At 33.2% G+C, this 23,171-nt stretch overlaps 1 protein-coding gene across 8 annotated transcripts in view; it reads right to left on the bottom strand.

The window, feature by feature from the left end:
- Positions 1-3,037: 3,037 nt before the first annotated feature.
- gro (TLE family member transcriptional corepressor groucho) overlaps positions 3,038-23,171 on the bottom strand; it is a 408,405-nt gene continuing 388,271 nt past the window's right edge. For all 8 annotated transcript variants that reach the window (XM_081734075.1, XM_081734080.1, XM_081734081.1 and 5 more), the window contains one exon: positions 3,038-7,872. In XM_081734075.1, coding sequence (XP_081590201.1) covers positions 7,765-7,872 — 108 coding nt within the window. In that variant the 3' untranslated portion in view covers positions 3,038-7,764. The remainder of the gene's footprint in view (positions 7,873-23,171) is intronic.

Below are 23,171 nucleotides of genomic sequence, written 5' to 3'. Positions count from 1 at the left end.
ACTTAATAATCAAAACTTGAGGCATACAAGCTTTTGAAGATATAATACAATTAAACGTGTCTATATATTGTATCTAAATGACCACAAACATTACTAAGGCATGTTATTCATCTCTGTTGCATTCCAATTCTTAGGTCAAAACTAGTACCCAAATAAGATCACATTAGAAATACATACACATAGAGGCACTAACAAGGAATTTGTGAATCAACTACAGTTCATGATAGCTTTATAGACTAATCTGGCATGAGGAGCATTAAAGTGAATGATAGTACCTGACCTCTATACGCGAGAAGTTTTATCAGAATATCTATCTGCAAAACCTTGATGATGATGAAATCTGGTTGGTCAGTTCAATAGTAAGTTTGATAGTAATTCAAGTTACAATCATTACAGAGTTTCTTAAACTGAGATTTCCACTTTTCCTATAAAGAAGAAAATGACTCTTCACTTTAATTAACTTTAATTATGTACATCATGTCAAACAAGGCACTGTAGGAAAGTGCCTTATTTTATACTTTTGCACACTTTTTGACGATTTCTTTACGATATTCTTATATATATGTGTTATAATGCAACTTTAAGAGAATTCTTTCTTGCCTTGACCTGAGAACGTGCTAAGATCTATTGCTCAAAAATACAAAATCGTGTATTTAACGTAGCCTTGAAAAGTTGGTAAGGATTTAATAATACAGTTGCTACCCTTTACTGCACGATTTGATAACACCCTACAGTTACATTTCTCTTTTGAGAGTAGGTACTGAACAAAGATTTAGGTTTAAGCTAATCTGGTGCTATCTAAAAAAATAGCTATTTTCAGTTTAAAGCTAACACTTCAGTTAATACTATTATATCAAATTTGTGCTAGAACGTTTTCTTTGTCAACTGGTAACATTCTTCACTGTATTGCAATAATTGATTCAATTATAATACTGAGCAAACCACCATTTGTGAGTGATGTGAGATATGAACTAAGTTGGAAATACAATTCATAGGCTGTTTTATCTAATTAGATTTACCAGATGGGATTTTTTTTAAAGCACTATCGATTTACGTGCTTATCTCCACGTGAGAAATGTAGGACAAGATTTAAGAAATAAACCAGCTGATAATGCTCCAAGGGCATTGCCAGAACAACTTAAAAACAATTCATTTTTCTTATTAACTTCTACATGCTTTATACTAATTGTTCTATGTACTTTATTGTTATACTCATTAAACAATTATTGTAATATATTTATCCATTTGGAATTTCCTTGAGTATTTAAATTGGAATGACTACATGGGTGGAATAACTAATATTTATAAATTATGTATGAAATCACCTGAGTAGTTTCTGAAAAAATCATTTTAAAAAATACCTCTGTTGGATTTTTTTGAAGAGAAATTAATTACGTGGTATAGTATGTTGTTAATTAAATACTTACAAAATCACATGAGTAGTTTTCGCAAAACGCATCCAAAAAACTCTATCCCCAAGAGTGAACTTACAATCTGTTATACGGTTTCCAACAAAGTATTGCTTTATGAATAACAAATAAATTATAGTAACAATTTTGTATTTTGACTTTTCAGTTAACTATCCTTATTTTTTGCGGTGGGAAGAAAATTCAAACCCCAATTCCTTCCCTGGGGAACGTTAAGTCCAAAATTTGGTTTCGGTATATTGATTCTCGGTCCAGTCACCCATTTTTCCTTCTTACTCTTTTCTTTCAAACTTTCTTTCGTTTAACTCTTGCTTTAATATTCTTTCACTAACTATTATGATTTTTTTTCTTTCTTCTTAATTTTGATCGAAACTCCCATTCTATTGTGTGATCTGCACTTCACACCTTCAAACGTCTTGATATTGAAGAGGTACTTCTGTCATTTGAGGTTTTTTTCTACCAACAACGGAGATAATTTCACAATCGAAGTACATTAACAAACAATACATTTATCACAGGTAAACTGATAAATGTTTTATCTGGTTTTATTTTTATTCACAAATTTCTACAATAAGAAAGAATGAGGCTGTTTCCTGTACTATTTCCAGGTAGTACATTTAGGGTAATCAAGTCCGATAATACACATGCCCCACACTCCATACCATATTATAACATTACCAACAATTTTAGATAGCTCTGTACAGTGAGGGTATTTGTCGTTATGATTGTTAACTTTAACTTGGAAATTGCTCTCATTAGTGAGCAAATATTTTTGCACGAAGAAGAATCCTATTGCCGTTAGTGTAAAATGCACATTGCAACATGGATATCAATCAAGGCTATCTTATAGATTTTTATTGCATCTGGACCTTGAACGTACTAATTTAATGATATGGACGAGTCCATGGTAGATATGATTGCTTTTCGTCAACAGATAGTTTCTCGAAATTCAGAATCGTCTACATTCGCTTTCACCAATAGAATCTGCAGCTAGGTAAAACACAGTATAATTTTAATTTTCTGTGTACCCACAACCCATTTGGCAGTCTGGACTACGGGAATAGAGCTTGAGGTAATTTTTATTTTATTTTATTTGAAAAATTAACCCTGATCCAAGATGGTGAATTTAAGATGATGGCCATGTTGCCAAAACTGGGGCCATTCGCCTACACAAAAGTCAACTCGACCATTCTTTAATGGAAAACTATTTCACTTTCCCTTCCGTTTCTAAAACAAAAGGATGTCTTGAGACTTGAGTCACACTATTTTTACCTTAATATAAATAAATATATTTTCTTAGAGGATGGGAAGGGCTCAAAATTTAAACCAATAGTAACTTACTGCCAATTATCTCCCTCTTTCATTTGCATTGTCAAGTTTTCTACTGGAAACAATTCGCACAGAACCAAATAATTATTGACTAACTATTCAAAGGAACAATGGAGTACATACTAACTATTTAAAAAGAACATTTCTCCTTATCTTAAGCATCCAGCAACACGTTAAGTCTTGCAGATGGTTTGGAGAATTACTCATTCTATCAAGAAAGGTGAAGAAAGCATTAAAAATTAAATTCTGTAATGTAATTATAGGATAATAAAAAAAGCAAATAATCTGTCATCTCCAGTCACTTTATTATAAAATGTGAGGTATGTTGAGTCAATGAACAATTTATTCGAGTGCACCTGAGTGATAGGCACACTTGCAATGCAGAAAAAAAAATCCATTCATGAACTTTTTCTCTTCTAAGTCACAAAGCCTTATGAAATTCAAACTAAAATTAAGATGAAAACAATTTACACATACTGCTAACACAAAGAAAAATATGACAATGTGCTATTGGATCAATTTTCTTAACAACATATATATTTATATTTCTACAAGCTGCAACATATATATATATATATCTAATTCTTTCGTAAAATGCAGAACTAGCAACTAAATATGCCTGAATTCTGTGAAAATAGTCTTGAATTGACAAGATTAATGTTTGTCAGTGTATATATGAAGGATGTCATACAGATAACTAAAGTAAATTTTCACCTTTATATTTTAGCATGTTTTTATTTATTTATTTTTTGGTAATTATACAATCTTAATACCGGTACTTGTTATGCTATCACTTCGCACGTACTTATTCAGTATTTCATGTAATTTCTTGTAAGCAGTAATTTAACCAAATTACTTTGTAGGCACAAAAGTAGTAGATTACTACTAGAAATGAAACATTTAAAGTAAAATCTCAGGCACATTTAAGTTCTTCCAGTTCTGCTATACATTACGTATAATTCCCAAACAGTACATAGAATTGTTTCTATTAAGATCACGGTTAGAACACACTCTGGAACAGCCTTGAATGTGTTTTTGTTTTTATTTTTGAACCTTAAGTTCTCTTTATTACCCATTTATAGCAGATATAAACCTCAAGGTTTTCGAATTTTCACGAATTAAAAAGTTTTCTTTATATTTATGAAGGTTAAAAAATCTTGGTAGATAATACGAGTAAACATGAATCCATTACACAACGTAATTCGGGCTGTTTTAATGCAATCTTTACTATTTCATCAATTATCTGAACAGGTAACAAGTTTGTATGTGAATTAAAATCTACGATACTCCAGTTTCTAGCGAAATTTATGTAGAGATTTGCTTCTATCTAGCGAAGGTTAGTTTGAGAGATACTGAACTGTCTGATTCCTCTAACGAAATCCAAGGCCTGCATGTACATAAGGGTGCATATATTCAACAATGTACAGTCACACTCAAAAAATAATTGTCCATATTTTCCAGTGCTTCGAAATTAATCGACTTCAGAAATACCTTGTGGATATGTTTGATCCCAGGTGACAGCTCATGTGGTTAAGCTGTAATCCACGTCCCAAATAGCCTCGGTGTCGAACGTGATGCAAAACTGCAAATCAACCAATTATGGATTTCAGCGCAACCATCTAAAATTTCACGAGAGAATGGCGTAAGATAGAAACATGATTCTACTGTTCAATTTATTTACACGCTAAACAAAAAAGAATTTAAAAGATTTTTTAACGTAACTATACACATATTTGAAATAAGTTCTATCTATGTGAATACGTTATCGTTTTCAGAATAAAACTTACAATGGAAATGATAATGTAGAATAAATTATGAATTACTCGAGAAAAGCCAAGCAGTCTGATTTTTAATTTTATTCATAATAAAACTCTAACAAACACGAAGTCACTTCAAAAATTAGTGATTAATCAGTAAAAGATGAATCTTTATTAGCATTACCGCTTCGAGCCAGAAAATAATTCGATCGATTGGCAATACAATTAAATACCCTTTTAGCTCGTAATATTTTTAGATATATGTAAAAATAGATTCAACATTTTGAACATACTATGAAAGTCACAAATTGGATCAATATACACAAAGAACTTCATCTATGGAATTAATTATAGTTTGTCTGTATTTAATTGTATATTGATAAAAATTACTCTTAAAATTCTAAAATAACAACGAAGTCAAATAAAATTTACAGAAGTAAGCTGAAGATTCTTTGGAAGCGATTGTTGTATAGACTTTAGGTAAAATTACTTGATCAAGGATCATGGCACAATCATTTCACTAAGAAATATTTAAATTATTTAAAAGCAAGAAAATAATAAACGTTACAAATAACAAAATGAATTGAAAGAGACACGTACAACATTAAAAAAAAAGCAACATTCACATGGTATATCATCTCAAGAATTTGTATAGAAGTATGTGGGTATATAAATATATATGCAGCCTATTTCACATTTTTTTGTAAATCAACATGGATCTATTTCAAAAGCTCAGAGACAGAATTACAATGAATACAGGTGTGTACTTTCAAGAACAAGAAAATTATGCCTTTGATTTACAAGTCTGCTTTGCGATGTGTACATACAGAAGTTTCAAAAGATTTTAAAAGCATTGTAAATTTTGTATGAATCTTGCTCACTAAATAAATAATGAAGTAAACACTAGAAAAGAAATTCATAAGGCAAATGATGGTATATTCAACTTCTGATTCGAGTAGATACCAAAATTTGTGGTAGGTCACAATATATTCAGTATACAATTATCCATGAGTTTTCATAATTTGAAAAAAGAAAAAAAAATCAAAAGCAACCCCGATCACTTATATACAACTAAAAGAAAATAAAATCCCCTAAAAAAATAATGTTCAACATATACAAAATTTAGTATCAGTCTAACAAATACAAATTGAAACAAATAAAGGTATTCCAAATTAATACTTTTTGTAATGCCATGTAGATGGGAATTAGTTTTTTTTTAGTTATATTTATATTACTTTCTCTTTTCACATCTGGACTATATCTGGGATAAACATATGAAGATCATAACTTTGTACTGATAGGTTATTTCAATCTTCCGTCTCGCCAAGTCGTCCTTTACGTTTCATATATCCATATTACGCATCATAGTCAAGCACCTTTCTTCGTGATAGGTATGTAGGATTTCAGATTCGCACATTACACATTTGTTTACTAACCGTACTTGTCGTTCTTGCTTTTAACTTAATAATTAGACGTGTAAATTAAATTATTTAGATAGGGGAATCTGTTTACGTACAATATTGTGCTTCTAATCATAACTTCTCATGCTTACTCAAACATTTTTTTTTTTTTTAAATACAAGGGATTTCTTTGCATTTCCTTATTATTTTAGCTTCTTTCTCATATTGGTTTCACGTTGAAGAAATTAGTTGGTGGTCCAGACTACACAACACATTCATCTGGTTTCAAAATGGGAAAATACATTTTTCTTTTTAAATCGTCAAAAACGTACACAATGGATGTCCATCAGAAAATGGCTACAAATCAAGAATAAATACAACCAAGCACATATCGGTGACACACTAAGGCATTGCTTGTGTCTGCGAACGTTACATATTTTATGGAAAAAAAAATCTATATCGCGATACCTCTTTAAGTATAATGTTTTGTTTATAGTCTTTAACACACATCTGTGCATAAAAACAAATATATATATATATGTATAGTTCTTTATGTTTTAATTATACGAGCACTAGCCTTTAGTCCTAGTAAATATAATCTCATCGTACTTGAATTATATATAATAACCATTTTAATTTTTATTTATTTATTTTTTTGCATATAATTCCAACATAAAAGATGCATTCATTGACATTTGTACATCGAAAGCGAATAGTAATCACACATCCTTAACGCCATTTTCTACGCTAGGTGCATCGATAGAATTCTTGCGAGATTTCTTGAAATCTGTCAGCTGCATGAAAACACAAAACTATGGCAAGAGAGTCAATAATTACTTATGGCACACATGAAAAGGAGATTGTTTCTTCTTTTAAATGATCCTGACACATTTGATATTCACTAAAAAATAGCTCTGTATATCGTGACAGAAAAATTAAAATTTCTTAACGACCGATGTTTTCCACTGGTTCTTATGATTCTTCACTGATTTCTCTAGAAAGTCCCTGAATAATTAAAAGGAAAATCTTTTCTTTGTGCCTTAAATATAAACAATATCTAGCCTGAGAGCTTTTATGTATTAAAAAAATCACTAGAAAAAAAAACACTTTCTTGATGGAACAATAGTGAACGATTAAAATCTACCCATCACATGGAAAAATATGGGCGAAAAAGAAACAGGAATGTACTGAGGTAATAACGAGAGAGAGAGAGTTTATCGTCAAAATGTTTCTTTTTGACATGTTCTGCACTTGCACTTTTTCAAAAAATAAAACTTAGCCATCTTCACATTCAAATAATCACCAGAAGTGTTCCACATTCCCAGTCACCTTCTAACGATGATGCACTTCAACAATAGCTCGTATTTAATAGTTTTAATTTTCTAAAAATGAAATAATCACATATTTTCTTTTATAAATTTTAACTTTTGTCAACTTCACTAATACTTTCTGTTAACTATATTTGTTTTATTTTAACAAAAAATCCATTCTACTCTCCATAAATCTGTTTAAAAACGACAAGTTTCTCTCAATAAACATCTAAACATTTCTCATTAAAAAAAATAATTAAAAAAAAAAATAAAGTACGCACCAATCATATGCAAAACCAGAAGCGTTTCCTTTACACGTGAAATTGCATCGAAGAAACACCTAACAACTTATGAACATACATAAACATCTTCCCGCCCGCAAGCTACGTTTTTATTACATTTTAATAATTTTATGTAGAAAATACTCCCCCCCCCCCTTCCTATTTTTCTTTCACTTGAGTTCAGCGAGCGTTTTCACTTTGAGATACGGCTTATGTTGCTCACTTCTCTCCTTGCATCAGGTGGCAGCTTTGGCCCCTTGTCAGTAAATAACCTCATAGACTGTGGCCTTCTTGTCGCCAGACCCTGTGACAATGTACTTGTCGTCAGCCGAAATATCGCAGCTCAGCACTGAAGAGGATTCCTTGGACTGAAACGATATGTTAATATTTTAATGCTTATAAAAAAAAATGATACATATAATTCTATTGAGTTAAAGAGGAAAGAATTGTTATACAGATGTTGATTCAGTTACATTAAGCCGAATTTAAATGTACCTCTTACCTATTAAGTGCCGTACTTTCACTACCAGTCATGTTCGATCTGCAGGCCACCTCTAACAACATGCCTGGCATCGAAGTTTCCATGCAGCTGGACTATAGGTATTGAATCCCATTCCTCTTTGCAAGTTTTCCACAGGCCAGAGACGGTGCGGACTCGATGATGGGACAGAAGCCACTTGAGGAATCCGAAAGCACTATAGTCCATTGGGCTAACATCTGGACTCTTGAAGGGATGTGAGAAGGGAAGTGCCGTAATTCCTCTTCCTTGTTCCATACGGCGATGGAATTCCAGTGATGTTTTCACCGTGTGGCTGGAAGTCTTGTTTTGGTGTAGTTCAACCTAATTCACGTCTTGTCCGTACAATGCTGGGATTTATGCTGATATATTTCAGTCAGGACGTAAGTCTAGTAGTACGATTTGATTGATTTTGGCGTTTCGCTCCACCAGTTCACATCTGTATGAGAAATCGACCACGATCATGAATCATTTTGGGAAACGGTTCGCGTCGATGTGGTGGGCCCAGAACTCTTGTGTCACATATTTCAATATGATACTATTCACAGTGATACGGCCTAAAAAATTACGCACTTGACACATTTCTACAACGCGTGCCGCCGTGAACTTACCAACGGAAAGGGCCACAATCAACTCCTCTCAGAATTTGTTTCAGTTTTAGCGGTATAAAACTACGCTCGAATCACACTGCTCTACTACGTGACTAACGAGATGTTGCTTGCCTCACGTCAATGGGTTGCGCATGCGCAGTGCGATTGCACATAAAATTCGACTTAACTAAATCAACCTCTGTATGACGTTAACCTTGCATGCATTTTTTTTCGAAAACCTTTGGAAGAAAAAAAAAACTTTTATTTCATAGGACAATCTATAATGCAGCAATTTTCAGGTGATATACAGTGACGGAACCAATATTGTACCGAGAGAAAATTAGAACATTACGGAACAATTCACACTTTATAGGAAAGTTTATTATTTATATCTTTCAAAACGGTAACAATAACTACTCTTCATTATTTGATAGGGAACTGCAGTTTCGTACGCAATGTTTCCCTATGATCAACAATACAAAATAACTTGGCACTACCTACGAAAAAGTGTGCCATAGTGACGTAAGATATTTTAAATTATAGTGTGCTAACAACTGAAGAAGAATGAAAAATGCTGCTTTACAATATGACTTTATAATAATGGATTAACATATAGAATAGCTTGTAGCGCATAATTTTCTTTTATATATAATTTTAAGGGTTTGCGAAACAGTTAAATAACAATACCAATGAATTTTGAAGATAACAGAAAAAGGCAAACAGTTTTATGAGAAATCTAAAGAAGAATTACATCGTCTGAAGAAATAAAGTAAATGCAGTAAAAGTTACACTCCTCTCTATATCTTTGCTTTATACCAAACTAAGGACTGCCTAAAACATGGCCATATTAGGTATTTTTCCAAAGGTCTTTATTTATGATAAATTTGCGTATCGTAAATAACGCAAAAATTGTAAAAAGCAATTATAACTGCTTCCAATTATCGCAAATTAAAACTTAAATTTTCCGTAGCGTTGACGTATACCGATGCGTAATGGGCTCCTGATATGTACGATATCAATAAACCCGCATAGCAATTCATTGCAAGTGAAATTTAAAAAATGATTCAATTCTGAGAACTTGAAATTTGTATTAGTCAATGTTGAAATTAAATTCAAGTTTTCATGTGCATAATGCTCACCAACTAGATGATCGTTTATATTAAAGAATGAAACTCACGAAGAAAATCTCTGCAACACAATAGAAGAGCTGTGTTTCAACCGGTTTTGATTCGCTAGGATATGAAATTATATTTTGACGTGCACTTTACTGCATGCACACCCAATTCTCTACAAAAATATTTTTAACTTTGTGTGAATTAATAACGCTAATAAATAATCGATAACGTACTATATTCGTCTATATGATGCATTAAATGCTGAAATATTTGTATCTGTCAAGATTTATGTTACATTTTTAAGTTCCCGCTGACTAATCCTCGCTTTACGTAATATTTCTTTCTGTATAAATATATTGTTGGAACTATTAGTAAATTTAATGACTTACATTTATATTTTCTCTCTCGTCGGTGAGACTGTAGGTCAGCCTCAAAATAGTGCTTGATAAGGACCTTAAGACAGCCTCCTTACACCAAACACTTATCTTTCCGCACCAATTTTTATTTTTATTTATTTATTTTTTGATTAATAAATTTCATATTCAGTAAAATCATGCACTTATTCATTTTTATTATTATTCTAACCATTATATAACCGAAAATAATTTAACTTTTCATTTATAGGAAAATAATATATTATTCTTGTTTGTTTATTTTATTACATTTTAAATAAATACGTTGTAATTTATGTAAAGTATGTTTTATTTGTTGGAGAAGCTCTCCTTACACCAAACACTTATCTTTCCGCACCAATTTTTATTTTTATTTATTTATTTTTTGATTAATAAATTTCATATTCAGTAAAATCATGCACTTATTCATTTTTATTATTATTCTAACCATTATATAACCGAAAATAATTTAACTTTTCATTTATAGGAAAATAATATATTATTCTTGTTTGTTTATTTTATTACATTTTAAATAAATACATTGTAATTTATGTAAAGTATGTTTTATTTGTTGGAGAAGCTTCCAGAAGCTTTTGCCTACAAACAAGGGGGGAGGGCTGACTGATACATCATCATCATTAATAATAGTAATATTAATAAAATTTAGGATTAAGTCTTTTGAAACTATAAACAATGTAATACACTATGTACTGTAATACTGTACAACTGTGAACAAAATAAATGACGCGTCTCTTTATTTTGAAGTATTTTGAAAATACCTCCGTTTTCTTTATATGTTCGAAATTTCGGAAGGTTTACCCCAGCAGGAAAAGTTAATAACAAATCCGTTTTTAATATTTATGTTAGATATTAGCTTAAAATAAATAAATTAGAAGCAAAAAACATTAAATCGACCGAAATTACGAGAATTACCAACTCTTGGAAAATTTTCAAGAACGCGAGGGAATTCTGCAGTTCAACACGAAGCAGCGACATCTATGTCATTGAGAGAAATGTGGATTAAATCTACAAACGAAACTTTTAACGAAGCATTTCTAATATGTCTTATTACGTGCCTTATCTGCAAACTCCAAATAAATGAATCTATGCAAGTATTAACGTATAGATAGAGCAAATAGTGGAAATTACCTATGGAAAAGGACGAATTGGCAGCACGATCGTAATGAAAAATCGTCTTTACCGTAGAACAGTTTCAGATCACGTAAGAAAACAAATAGCTGAGTTAGTTAAAGCAACGAGTCTGTATGCCGGAGGTAGTTGGTTCTAATCCTATAGAAATGCAATTGTAATTTTTATTACTATGGTTATTTTATTTATTTTTTTTATGTGGGGAAAGAATCAAATTGTAACATGTGTAAAACTCATGACGATACCAAAAAAAGAAACAATACAAACTCCCCTCTTCGTTTGGTCTAGTGGCTAGCACGCCTGCCTTCTGTGGTCCCGGGTCCAATCCCGGTAAGTTACCGTTGAACGATAAAAGTGCTTCGAATTCCACTATAATCAGTATCCACATTTCCTTTGGCCATTAAGGCATAACCGTGGAACGCTAAACTCAAGCAAACAAACTATACTTACTCCTCCTCCACTCTTTATTCCACATGCCATCTCTCCATTTGTACTATGAAACTCTCTTCCATGGTGAAAAGGAAAAAGATTATGTAATTGCCGCTACTTTACAATATAAACCAAAAATGTCAGTAGAAAACACATTATAAAATTTACTTTTCGAGGCTCGTTTTGGTGCCCTTCTGACTCTGGCGCCCCGGCCCTTGGTCTGCCCCTGAAAGTACGGACGCATAACTAAGGGCTGCGGAGGAGAGGTTAACTTTCATGTTATGCCACTGACTTGACATGTTTGGAATGTCCAGTAACTGATCGGTTAGTGAAATAAATTCGACGGTTACTGATATTTAAAGTTTAGCTAAGACAAAGTTACCTAACCAAATACATTTGATATAGCGATGTCACAATTTGATTTTCCTCATATAAAAAAGGAGAAAACAAAAGCAATAAAAACCCTTACTCGTACTGGGCTCGAACTAACAACCTAATTCGTACAGACTAGTTGATCTGACCAACTGAGTTTGGATTTCTTACGCGAGAGTCTATTATATTATGAGGCATGCTTTTCATTATGATCGTGCTGTTAATTTATCCTTTCGATAAGTAGTCCACTGTTTGCTTTATCTATATAAATAAATGTATTAGATTCATATAGTAAGAGTCTTTGGGTAATATGTGTAATAATTTCACGACACATATACTTGCTTAAATGTATTGTATGCTATGATTTGCCCTAATTGTTCTTATGGTGGTTGTTAAACAAATACGTCAAAATTGTTCGAAGTAATACGAACACGGCTTAAGAACAGGGACGGAACTGAGTTATCACTCGTTTGACCTTGAGGGCAAATCACCAAAGAGTAGCTATAAACGTACGTTCAGCATGCATTTCTGTGCAGTTCTGTTCAGTACTGCTTTCTGCCAATCACGCTTGTTCTTAGAAGTAATATTTTACAGACCTAACCTTTCGATAGAGCGCAATGGCAGAGAACCAAAGGGAAGGAATTCTTGCCCTTGTTAACGCGGGGTACCACCATGTGCAATAAAAATGTCGCGTCTCCTTAAAGTGATATTTTATCGAGAATAACTCTTTTTCCTTTATACAGGGTGTTTCAGATAAAACGTCCAGTGCTTATAAATCCGAAACGGCTGAGAATAAAAAGATGAAACAAAAACAGACAGGAAAATGTCATAGGGCGCATCACAAGGTGGTGTTGTGGTGACCCCCACGGCCCTCCTTCAAGGGGGCCCAGGGGCCAACTTCAAATTTTCAAATAGAAACATGTATCAAATCATACCTCATTCAATAGTACTTGAAAAACGAAACAACTTTTGTAGGAAACAATTTTCGATTTGGGCCACCATTTTTAAATGGCCGCAAAAAGTGGGTCCTATACCAGATAAAACATCCAGTGCTTATAAATCCGAAATGGATGAGAATAAAAAGATGAAACAGAAACTGAGATAGGAAAATGTTATACGGCGCATCACATGGTGTTGTCGTGGTGACCCCCAGGGCCCTCCTTGAAGGGGGCCCAGGGGCCAACTTCAAATTTTCTAATGAGAACATGTATTGAATCATACCTCATTCAATAGTCCTTGAAATACGAAACAACTTTTGTAGGAAACAATTTTCGATTTGGGGCACCGTTTTCAAAATGGTCGCAAAAAGTCCTGTATCAGTTTGAAGTTGGCACCTGGGCCCCCTTCACGGAGTTTCCTGAGGGTCACCACAACAACACCACTTGATATGCTTTATCATCGTTTCTATCTCAGTTTTTGTTTCATCTCTCTATTCTCAGCCGTTTCTGATTTAGGTCTATAAGCACTGGACGTTTTATCTGATACAGGACCCACTTTTTTTGCGGCCATTTTGAAAACGGTGTCCCAAATCGAAAATTGTTTCCTACAAAAGTTGTTTCGTTTTTCAAGTACTATTGAATGAGGTATGATTCAATACGGGTTGCCATTTGAAAATTTGAAGTTGGCCCCTGGGCCCCCTTGAAGGAGGGCCCTGGGGGTCACCACAACAACACCATGTGATGTGCCCTATGACATTTTCCTATCTCAGTTTTTGTTTCATCTTTTTATTCTCAGCCATGTCGGATTTATAAGCACTGGACGTTTTATCTCATATAGGACCCACTTTTTGCGGCCATTTAAAAACGGTGGCCCAAATCGAAAATTGTTTCCTACAAAAGTTGTTTCGTTTTTCAAGTACTATTGAATGAGGTATGATTCAATACGTGTTCCTATTTAAAAATTTGAAGTTGGCCCCTGGGCCCCCTTGAAGGAGGGCCCTGGGGGTCACCACAACAACACCATGTGATGTGCCCTATGACATTTTCCTATCTCAGTTTTTGTTTCATCTTTTTGTTCTTAGCCGTTTCGCATTTATAAGCACTGGACGTTTTATCTGAAACACCCTGTATATATTTGAAGTTTTTGAGGGTTTCAAAATGAGAAAACGTTACTTCGAAACAAGGACACATTTAGGGCTGGGTCCAGGGGGTCCGGACCCCCCTCTGAAATCCCAACTTTTCTGTAAATTTAGCCTAATTTTAAGGGTTATTTTTTAAAAAGAAGTTTATAATTTATTCTAATATTGAAGTCAGACACCCTCAAATAGCTTTGGACCGTTCCAGAAATAAATTCCTGCATACGTGGCTGCTGACAAATATTTTTTCAACATATTCGTTAAATAATAAAGTAAAATAAATAAATTAGGAGCAAATTGCTTCAACACGGGCTAACTTTTGTCCACTTCCAATATTGTTAGAAAGGATATTAATAGCAAAAACTCCTAGTCAATGTTGAAAGTTGGAACTTCACCCCGAACAGCAAGCCTATTATTGAGAACTACATATGAAACATTTTATCAAAACTTATCCAGCCTTTATCTGGCATGAAATTATTATATTTACCAAACTGCACTCTCCTAAAATGTGTATCTAAACATTGCTCTACGTATCTACGAAGCAATGAAAATTTTTATCGAAATATGTGAGTAGGAAACTAACAGCCAGCTATTTTACTTAAATCGTACCCTGTAACTGTGAGTTAACGTGAAGACAAAGCTTGGTCCATTGGTAAAGTGTTGGAAGAATAAAAACTCAATGTTCGTAGGTTCGAATCTATCCAGTTACCACAACATTTTATGCTTACGTGTAACGATGAAATAAGAAAAAAAATGTATAACCTTTAAGACAAAACTTCAATCAAGTCTGAAGAGAACAATACTAAAATAGTAACTTAACACAATGACGTCAACCAAGAATTTTCATGTAGCATTTGGACGAAATTACAGCTGTCAACGATTGCAGAAGTAAAAACAGGCTGATAGACGTAATGCAGCCTAGACTTTTGAATGCATTTACTTCCTGAAAACTTCCGTCTCTTCATTGGTATGCAGTTAGTCATGGTAAAACCTTTCAATTGGAAGTGAAATGACTTTTTACACAAACTAAAAGTTTTAAATCAATAAATGTCTATGTGTAAAACTAGGTATATCTTATCTGTAGTTCTGAGTTCCTTTCACTTTGAAGCAACAAATGAGAGAAGAAAGTATGGTGATTGAAAAACAAATTGAGATTTCAACGAATTTACACGTATTATGGCGGCTAATACCGAAAACGTTCGTTTTCGATACACGTCTATCTATTCGTCCGCCCGTTCGCTACACTTATCTGTGCACTTGCCTAGAGGCCATACCGTTCAACTTTAGTTTAAGATTTTCATACCTAGGTAATATTTCCTATAGTTTTTTTATTTCCCTCCTACTCCCAAAACAAGGGTAGTTTCCTGTACAATGAAAATAGAAGAGAGAGATTTTCTCATAACTGGCTCTAATGATCTTGTTTTCTTTCTTTTTTTATAAATCAATATTTAATTAACAACCCTATTTTGTGGCATAAGGCATTTATCTGAGAAAAATCTACCAGGGTTAGTTTATACTTAGGGGTGAGTTTTTTCTGAGATTTTTTCAAATGGATTCAAGCGTTTTCGTTCATATTTCATAAATAAATATTTCATTAATAACGTAACAATATGGCATGACTCGTTTGTCCTAAAAAATGCGAGGGGTAGTTTATTCTTGGTGGTGTGTGTTGTCTGGGTGATTTTCTCAGAAAACGACTCAAAAGAATTTAATCATATTTCAAAAATAAATATTTCGTTAATAATCTAACAATATGGCAAAACTAGTTTGTCCTGAAAAAAAAAAAATATGCGAGGGGTAGTTTACTCTTGGAGGTGTTTTTCCTCCACGATTTTTTTCAAAAATGAGTCGAGCAATTTTGTTTATACTTAGAAATAAATATTTCATTAAAAACCTAATAATATGCTTAAATGTATTTCGCATATCCTGAAAGAATCCTCAAGAGATAGTTTATTCGGGGAATTATTTTTCCCTCACGATTTACTCAAAAATTACTCGGACAATTTTATTGATAATTCATAAATAAGAATTTCATTAATAACCCTATATTTTAGTGTAAGTCATTTCTATGGGAAAAAAATACGACGGATAGTTCATTTTGGGGATAAGGTTTTTCCCGACAATTTTCTCGAACGACAGGTGATTTTGTTCAAATTTCGCAAATAAATATTTCATTAATAACCAAAAGTATATCTTAACTCATTGTCCGAAACAATTCACAAGAGGTAGGTTACTCATGACGTGTTCTTTTTGAACGACTTTCGCAAAAATGACTCATTTGATTTTTTTCATATCTCATAAACAATTATTGCAATAATTGCTCTATTTTATGTCTAATGAAAATGTGCTCAAAGTGTGAGTTAGTTTTGTAGTGTGGATGTTCTTCAATCGAAGTTTTTTATTCGATAATCAGATATTCGATGTATTTGGATAATACGATAATTTTATTCGTATTATCCAAATACACACTTCAGTAACAACACAGTTAAGAAATTGAATTGAAAAAAGTTTAGTGCGGTAGCCCGTACACTGTAATTGGATATTTGTTGGTAAACTCCCTTCCTTTTTGTGATAAACAAAGGCTTTTCTTTCTCGAGCGACAAGAGAGAGAAGAAAATATGGTGATTGTGGAAATGATATATCAAATTAAGATTTAAACGGAGTTACATGATTCATGGCGTCTATATACCGAAAATGTGATTTTTCGATACCCGTCCTTTAGGTTCGTCCGTTCGCTACACTTTTCGGTGCACTCGCCTAGAGGCCATACCGTTCAACGTATCTGCACCAAATTTTAAACTTAGGGTTTACATAGTATTCCTACAGGAGATTTTCCAATTTTTATTTTACCGCCTAAAATAAGTGTGGCTTACTAACAGCCGAAAATCGAAAAAAACTCATTAATGGTTTTAACAATTTTGTTTATTTTTCATTAATCAATATTTAGTTAACAACCCTATAATACGGTATCAGATATTTCTGTTAGAGAAATTTACGAGGGTAGTTTATTCTTGGAGGTGACTTTTTCTCAGAAAAGACTGGCATTTTATTCTCACTTCATGAATATTTAACCTGACAACATGGTATAAGTCAATTGACCTGAAAAATATATGAGTAGTAGTTTATTCTTGGAGTTTAATTTATTCCCAGTGAGTTTTTCAAACACGACGTAGTGAATTTTAATATTTCATAAAATATGAAAGAAATAGGGTGAACCTAAAAGATGTGCACAGACTTCAGGAAGTGATTCGTGACGTCGAAAGAAGACAAAAAGTCGTCTTGCAGTTTTTAATTCAGTGTCGTTTTCGAGATACAGGGTTGCAACTTGAAATCCTAAATCGACTCATGACATTTGGAAATGAGTACAAACATGTGGAGAAACTTCTAGAGGTGATTCCTGAGATCAAAACAAGACAAAAAGTCTTGTTGCGGTTCTTTTTAAATTCAGCTATGTATTCGAGATTGCTAACTTGGGATCAAAAATCGACTCCTGACAATTGGAAGTTAATACAAACATGTGGACAAATTTCGAGAGATGGTTCCTGAGATAAAAACAAGAGGAAAATGTCCTCTTGCCGTTTTTCGAATTCAACTTCGTTGTCAATTTAAATCGACTCCTGACAATTGGAATTGAACATACACATGTAGGCAAACTTTAGGAGGTTATTTATGACATCAAAACAAGACAAAAAGTCGTCGTTGTTCTTTTTTACAGACTAATTTTTGGAGTCGTTGGATTCCAAGTTGGCAACCCTGTATCTCGAAAATGAAAGGGAATTCGGAAACTGCAAAAGGACCATTTGTCTCCTTTTGATGTCACGAATCACCTCCCGAAGCTTGTCGACATCTTTCAGGTTCACCCGTAATGAAGCTTCTTTTCGAAAAGTTAACTATTAACTTTAGGCATTTTTCGAGACATTCCAGACAAGACGAGACATTTTACAAGTTATCTCGTCCAAAGCATTTGTCTCGTCTTATCTTGGATGCCACAAAGCGCGTCTCGTCTCTTTCTCGAGACATGTCGCATCTCGTGCGCATTCGTTAACACTTGGGACAGGAATATCTTTCAACTTAAAGCATTGTTATTATAATGGTGGCATATTTATGATAATTGCCGTCAACATAAATTACAGTACTTTCAGCTGAATTAATTGTTTATTATTAATTATTATTATTATTGAAATTAAAATTAAATGGATTTTCTAGTTTAACGTTGTACGATTATGCACCTACGCTAAGGGAGAATGATGATGAATGAAATAGTGAAATGAAGAAAGTGGAAGGAAAATGCAAAATCCCAAGAAAACCCATGCACACGGTATTTATCTACTTCAAATTTCACTTGGCGCGAAGTGGAATCGAGCCACGGACCCCATGCACCAAAGGTGGATGCTCTACCACTTCTTTTTAATTCGATCCAACGGGGATACTCAACTCTATTGCCAATTTTTTTTATTCGATCCTTTGGTCACCTATATACGGCAGGGACATATAAACAGAAATATCAAGGATATTTAAAATCACAAAGGTTCTTCCACCGGGAATGTAACCCGTACACCAAAGGCGCACATGTATTATTAATTAACAGGACAGGATTCGAACCGGGTCTCCTGTTTGGCAATTCCATGTCTTATCTTTACACCATCAACCTTTCCTACCACTGATCCACATTATTGTTATTTTTTCATATGTATAATAGAATAGTAAGAATTGGGAATAGAATAGAAATACTGATGTCAACAACTACGTTATTTTGTTTTGAAAATAATACGATTGTGAACAATGAACCTTCTTATTACTTTATTTTTCATTCGAAACAAATATAGTATACTAAATGTTAAAACTAAATACTTCAAATTAACGAAAGCTCAATGCATGACTTTCTACTTCTTTTATTATGAAAAAAAAAAAAAAAAAAAAAAAAAAAAAAAAAAAAACCAGAATAGGTAATTTGGGTAGCCTACTAGTGCGGTTATAGCTTTATTTGATAGGGTTCCAAACCTTGCCTGGACAACTATCTTCCAGAAGTAAATACTATACAGATATAAAAGCAGATTAAGTAGATAATAAAAAAATAATTAAGAGAAAATCGAATTGGAAAGTGCAAATATTAATCTAATATCCTGTTATGGGAGAATAATTGACTATGGTAGTACTTGTTATAACACTATCTTTAATTACTATAAAAAACCTCATTTGGAACAGCATATTATTTCTAGGAGTTTGATAATCTTTACAACCCTTTGAGAAATTACTGACTTAACACACTTTGCATTCCCCCGCCAATTTATGACTCAGGAACAAGAATTGCGAAGTATCCTTCATGGAAAATAATTTATCACATAAAAAGGAATAATCATGAATTACAGAGCATACAATGATAGCGTTGATGTTTAGTTCTTATTATTACCTTTATACAAATTCAAATAGTCTAAGATCACTGTCGGCGAGTGGTTTATTTATGATTTTATTTTTCAGTCTTACAAGGAGAAAGCAGACTTTGGCAAATGAATTTCGGGGCCATCATTCGCAAGGTTGTAATGCACATTTAAAGTGTTGATATTACAAACTGATAGATTGCAATAGCCAGAAATAGCTCAGAAAAAGCGTCTTAACATTTCCGACTCGCCGCATATATGGTATGGCGCGTAGAGTTGTTAAGTGACGGCGTGGAGGAGCATCTCCTCACGAAAAAGGTCCCGGGTTCAATTCCACACGTTTTTTTTTTTTTTTTTTTTATTTAATAAATAACTTAACCATTTGTGAGTACAAGTAAAATTTTGTGACCACATGTTTATAATGCATAAAACAATAGAAATGTACAAATCAGTTGTAAAACAGTTTCATGTTAACCAGTAACAAAATGTAAACTATTTCGTAAATATACTGACATCACGAGTTATATTATGGTTACCACAGTCGTTGTGTAAAAAATGTTCTTGACGCTTCCTGTCTATATCTATGGACAGTGTACGAATTATAAGGGGGATGAGAGGGAAATCCCATTTGGTAATACTGGATGTATGCTATAACCAGGAGCGTCATTGCAGACTTCCTTTGGGAAAGGGAGCGGGGCAAGAGCACCACCGACAGAAGATTTTCACGTTCTTTACTAGTATATAGTATTAGTAAACAATCGATTAAAGTATCTGCATTTCTCAAGCTCTTCGGGGTTGGGCAATTGCCCCCTACTGCGCCCCATAAATGATGCCCCTGACTATAACTGTCATAGTTTCCCATGTTATTGTTGTCTAAAACACAATTCACCCCCTTTTGCAAAGGTCCTGTTAATTCGTACACTGTCCACAGATATAGACACGAAGCGTCAAGAACATTTTTTACACGACAGTGGTAACCATAATATAGCTCTTAATATCAATATTTTATGGAATAGTTTACATTTTGTTGCTAGTTAACATGGAACATTAAATGGTTTTACAACTGATTTAAACCTTTCTATTACTTTATGCATTATGAACATATGGCGAAATATTTTACTTGTAGTTACAAATGGTTGGCTACTTTATTGGTTAAATAAAAAACGAAAGTAAAAGCTTCCCCGAGCGGGAATCGAACCCGGGACCGTTTTCACGTGAGTCATAAATGCTCCTCACTCTGCCATACCGTTATTTCATAACTTCACGCGCCGTATCATACATACAGCGAGTCGAAAACTTTGAGACGCCTTTTCTCCGCTATTTCTGGCTATTTCGCTCTATCAGGTTGTAATTTTAACACTTTAAATGTACATTACTACCTCGCGAAAGATGACCCCGAAGATCATTTGCCAAAGTCTGCTTTCTCCTTGTTAGCTCAACTCAGTATAAGACTTTCGAATGTATAACGTTCAGTAAAACATGTTGCAGTTTTGGATAATGAAGCGCAAAAGTTCCTTTCGAAAAACTTAGGGGGCTTGCTCAGGAAATACTACTAGTACGAGACAAAAACAACCATTATCACTTATTATTATTATTGTTATTATTATTATTATATGAATGTCTTTGGAGCACCAAAATTGTGTGAGACGCACCATAGTATGTAAAGGTTTAAGATGGGTGGTCATAGGAGAGGAAAACCCAGGATTTTTCTCTGACTCTCTAACATAAAGATTATGTGCTGAAGGTAAGAAGCATCATCATTCTACACTAGGTTGCTTTTCAGTTACGTCAGTTCTCCCCCTTCGGGCTACTTACCTCATATGGTAAATTCAAAACAATTTCAATCCAAGACAAATACATTGTAAAACTTTTCCGTAATTAAACATCTAGGGAAAATTAAACATTTAATAGGGAAATCTGTTATCAAAATGTCCAAACAAATAGAAGACAATTTAATTATGAACATTGTGAAATTTTATAAAATTCTCCAAATTAGAATAGCATTTACTGGAAAACATTCATTATGAACCAGTGAGCATATAATGAGCAGTGAGCACAGGGGAAATAATTACGCAACTGTTTGCAAACAAAATTAGGGACACTAATGTAAGTGCGACATTTTTTTTTCTTTTTTTGGTATAGCCATGAGTTTTAACAATATGTTACAATTTGATTCTTTCCCCACATAAAAAAATAAATAAAATAACCATAGTAATAAAAATGAAAATTGCATTTCTATGGGATTCGAACGAACTACCTCCGGCATACAGACTCGTTGCTTTAACTAACTCAGCTATTTGTTTTCTTACGTGATCTGAAACTGTTCTACGGTAAAGACGGTTTTTCATTACGATCGTGCTACCAATTCGTCCTTTTCCATAGGTAATTTCCACTATTTGCTCTATCTATACGTTAATACTTGGCATAGATTCATATATTTGGAGTTTGCAGATAATGCACGTAATAAGACATATTAGAAATGCTTTGTTAAAAGTTTCGTTTGTAGATTTAATCCACATTTCTCTCAATGACATAGATGTCGCTGCTTCGTGTTGAACTGCAGAATTCCCTCGCGTTCTTGGAAATTTCCCACTTTAGCCGAGTTGATAATTCTCGTAATTTCGGTCGATTTAATGTTTCTTGCTTCTAATTTATTTATTTTAAGCTAATATCTAACACAAATATTAAAAACGGGTTTGTTATTAACTTTTCTTGCTGGGTAAACCTTCCGAAGTTTCGAACATATAAAGAGAACGGAGGTATTTTCAAAAAACTTCAAAATAAAGAGACGCGTCATTTATTTTGCTCATAGTGGTACATACTGTAATAGTATATATTACAGTATGAAACACAGAAAAAATAAAAACTTTTATTTCATTAATATCGTTATTATTTCGGCGAAATATCTAAATTTCTCCGAATTGAAATTTTCAGGACTTCTCTATGCACACTATTTACACCACCCAAGTCATGTCAAAAGATCCAATGGTATCTGTTTTGATTAAACATGTGGCCGAAGATCTAAAAGAACTGAAAAAAAAGTTACTATTAATTTTTTTCATTAAGTACTTTTAAAAATTCACCATTAGACACCTCTTACACAGTCTAATTTTATTCGAGCTGCTTGAAGTTAAACTCTCGTTTTATGTAAAATACACGAAGTCTCACAAAAGAATATAATATTGTACGAGGCGACAAGAATACGATGAGTATGAAGAAATACATATTTCATACATATCGGTGTGTAAAAGAAAGATATTACATGTTTAGAATCAATATAATGTATTTTGAGCAAAAACAAATGTTTCAAGAGAGAAAAGTCTGTAACAAGAATTTTAGGAGTGATAAAAGAAATTATCAAAAGATTGTGATCTTGGTCAATAATTAGTTTTTGAATCAGGGCCTACAAAACTTTTGAACGGCACCTAAATCAAGTTTTCTTATTTTTTTAGGGAATAAGGACATCATACTGAAATGAGTGATAGTTTGGGTTTGGCTACATTATATGTAATTCTCCAGAAGAAAATTTTTGATTGAAATATATTGGATCTTTTGACCCAAAAAAGTAACTATTGTCACTACTCTAAAAAGTTTAATGCTGTTTGCCTTAATTAATTCAATACTGGTAAAGATGTATGCTAATTTGGTTAA

This window comes from Thermobia domestica, chromosome 12, assembly GCF_964235325.1.
Source record: "Thermobia domestica chromosome 12, izTheDome1.hap1.1, whole genome shotgun sequence".
In the NCBI taxonomy this organism is placed as follows: domain Eukaryota; kingdom Metazoa; phylum Arthropoda; class Insecta; order Zygentoma; family Lepismatidae; genus Thermobia; species Thermobia domestica.
Note: the sequence above shows the minus strand (reverse complement) of the source record. Positions and strands in the feature narration are given on the sequence as shown.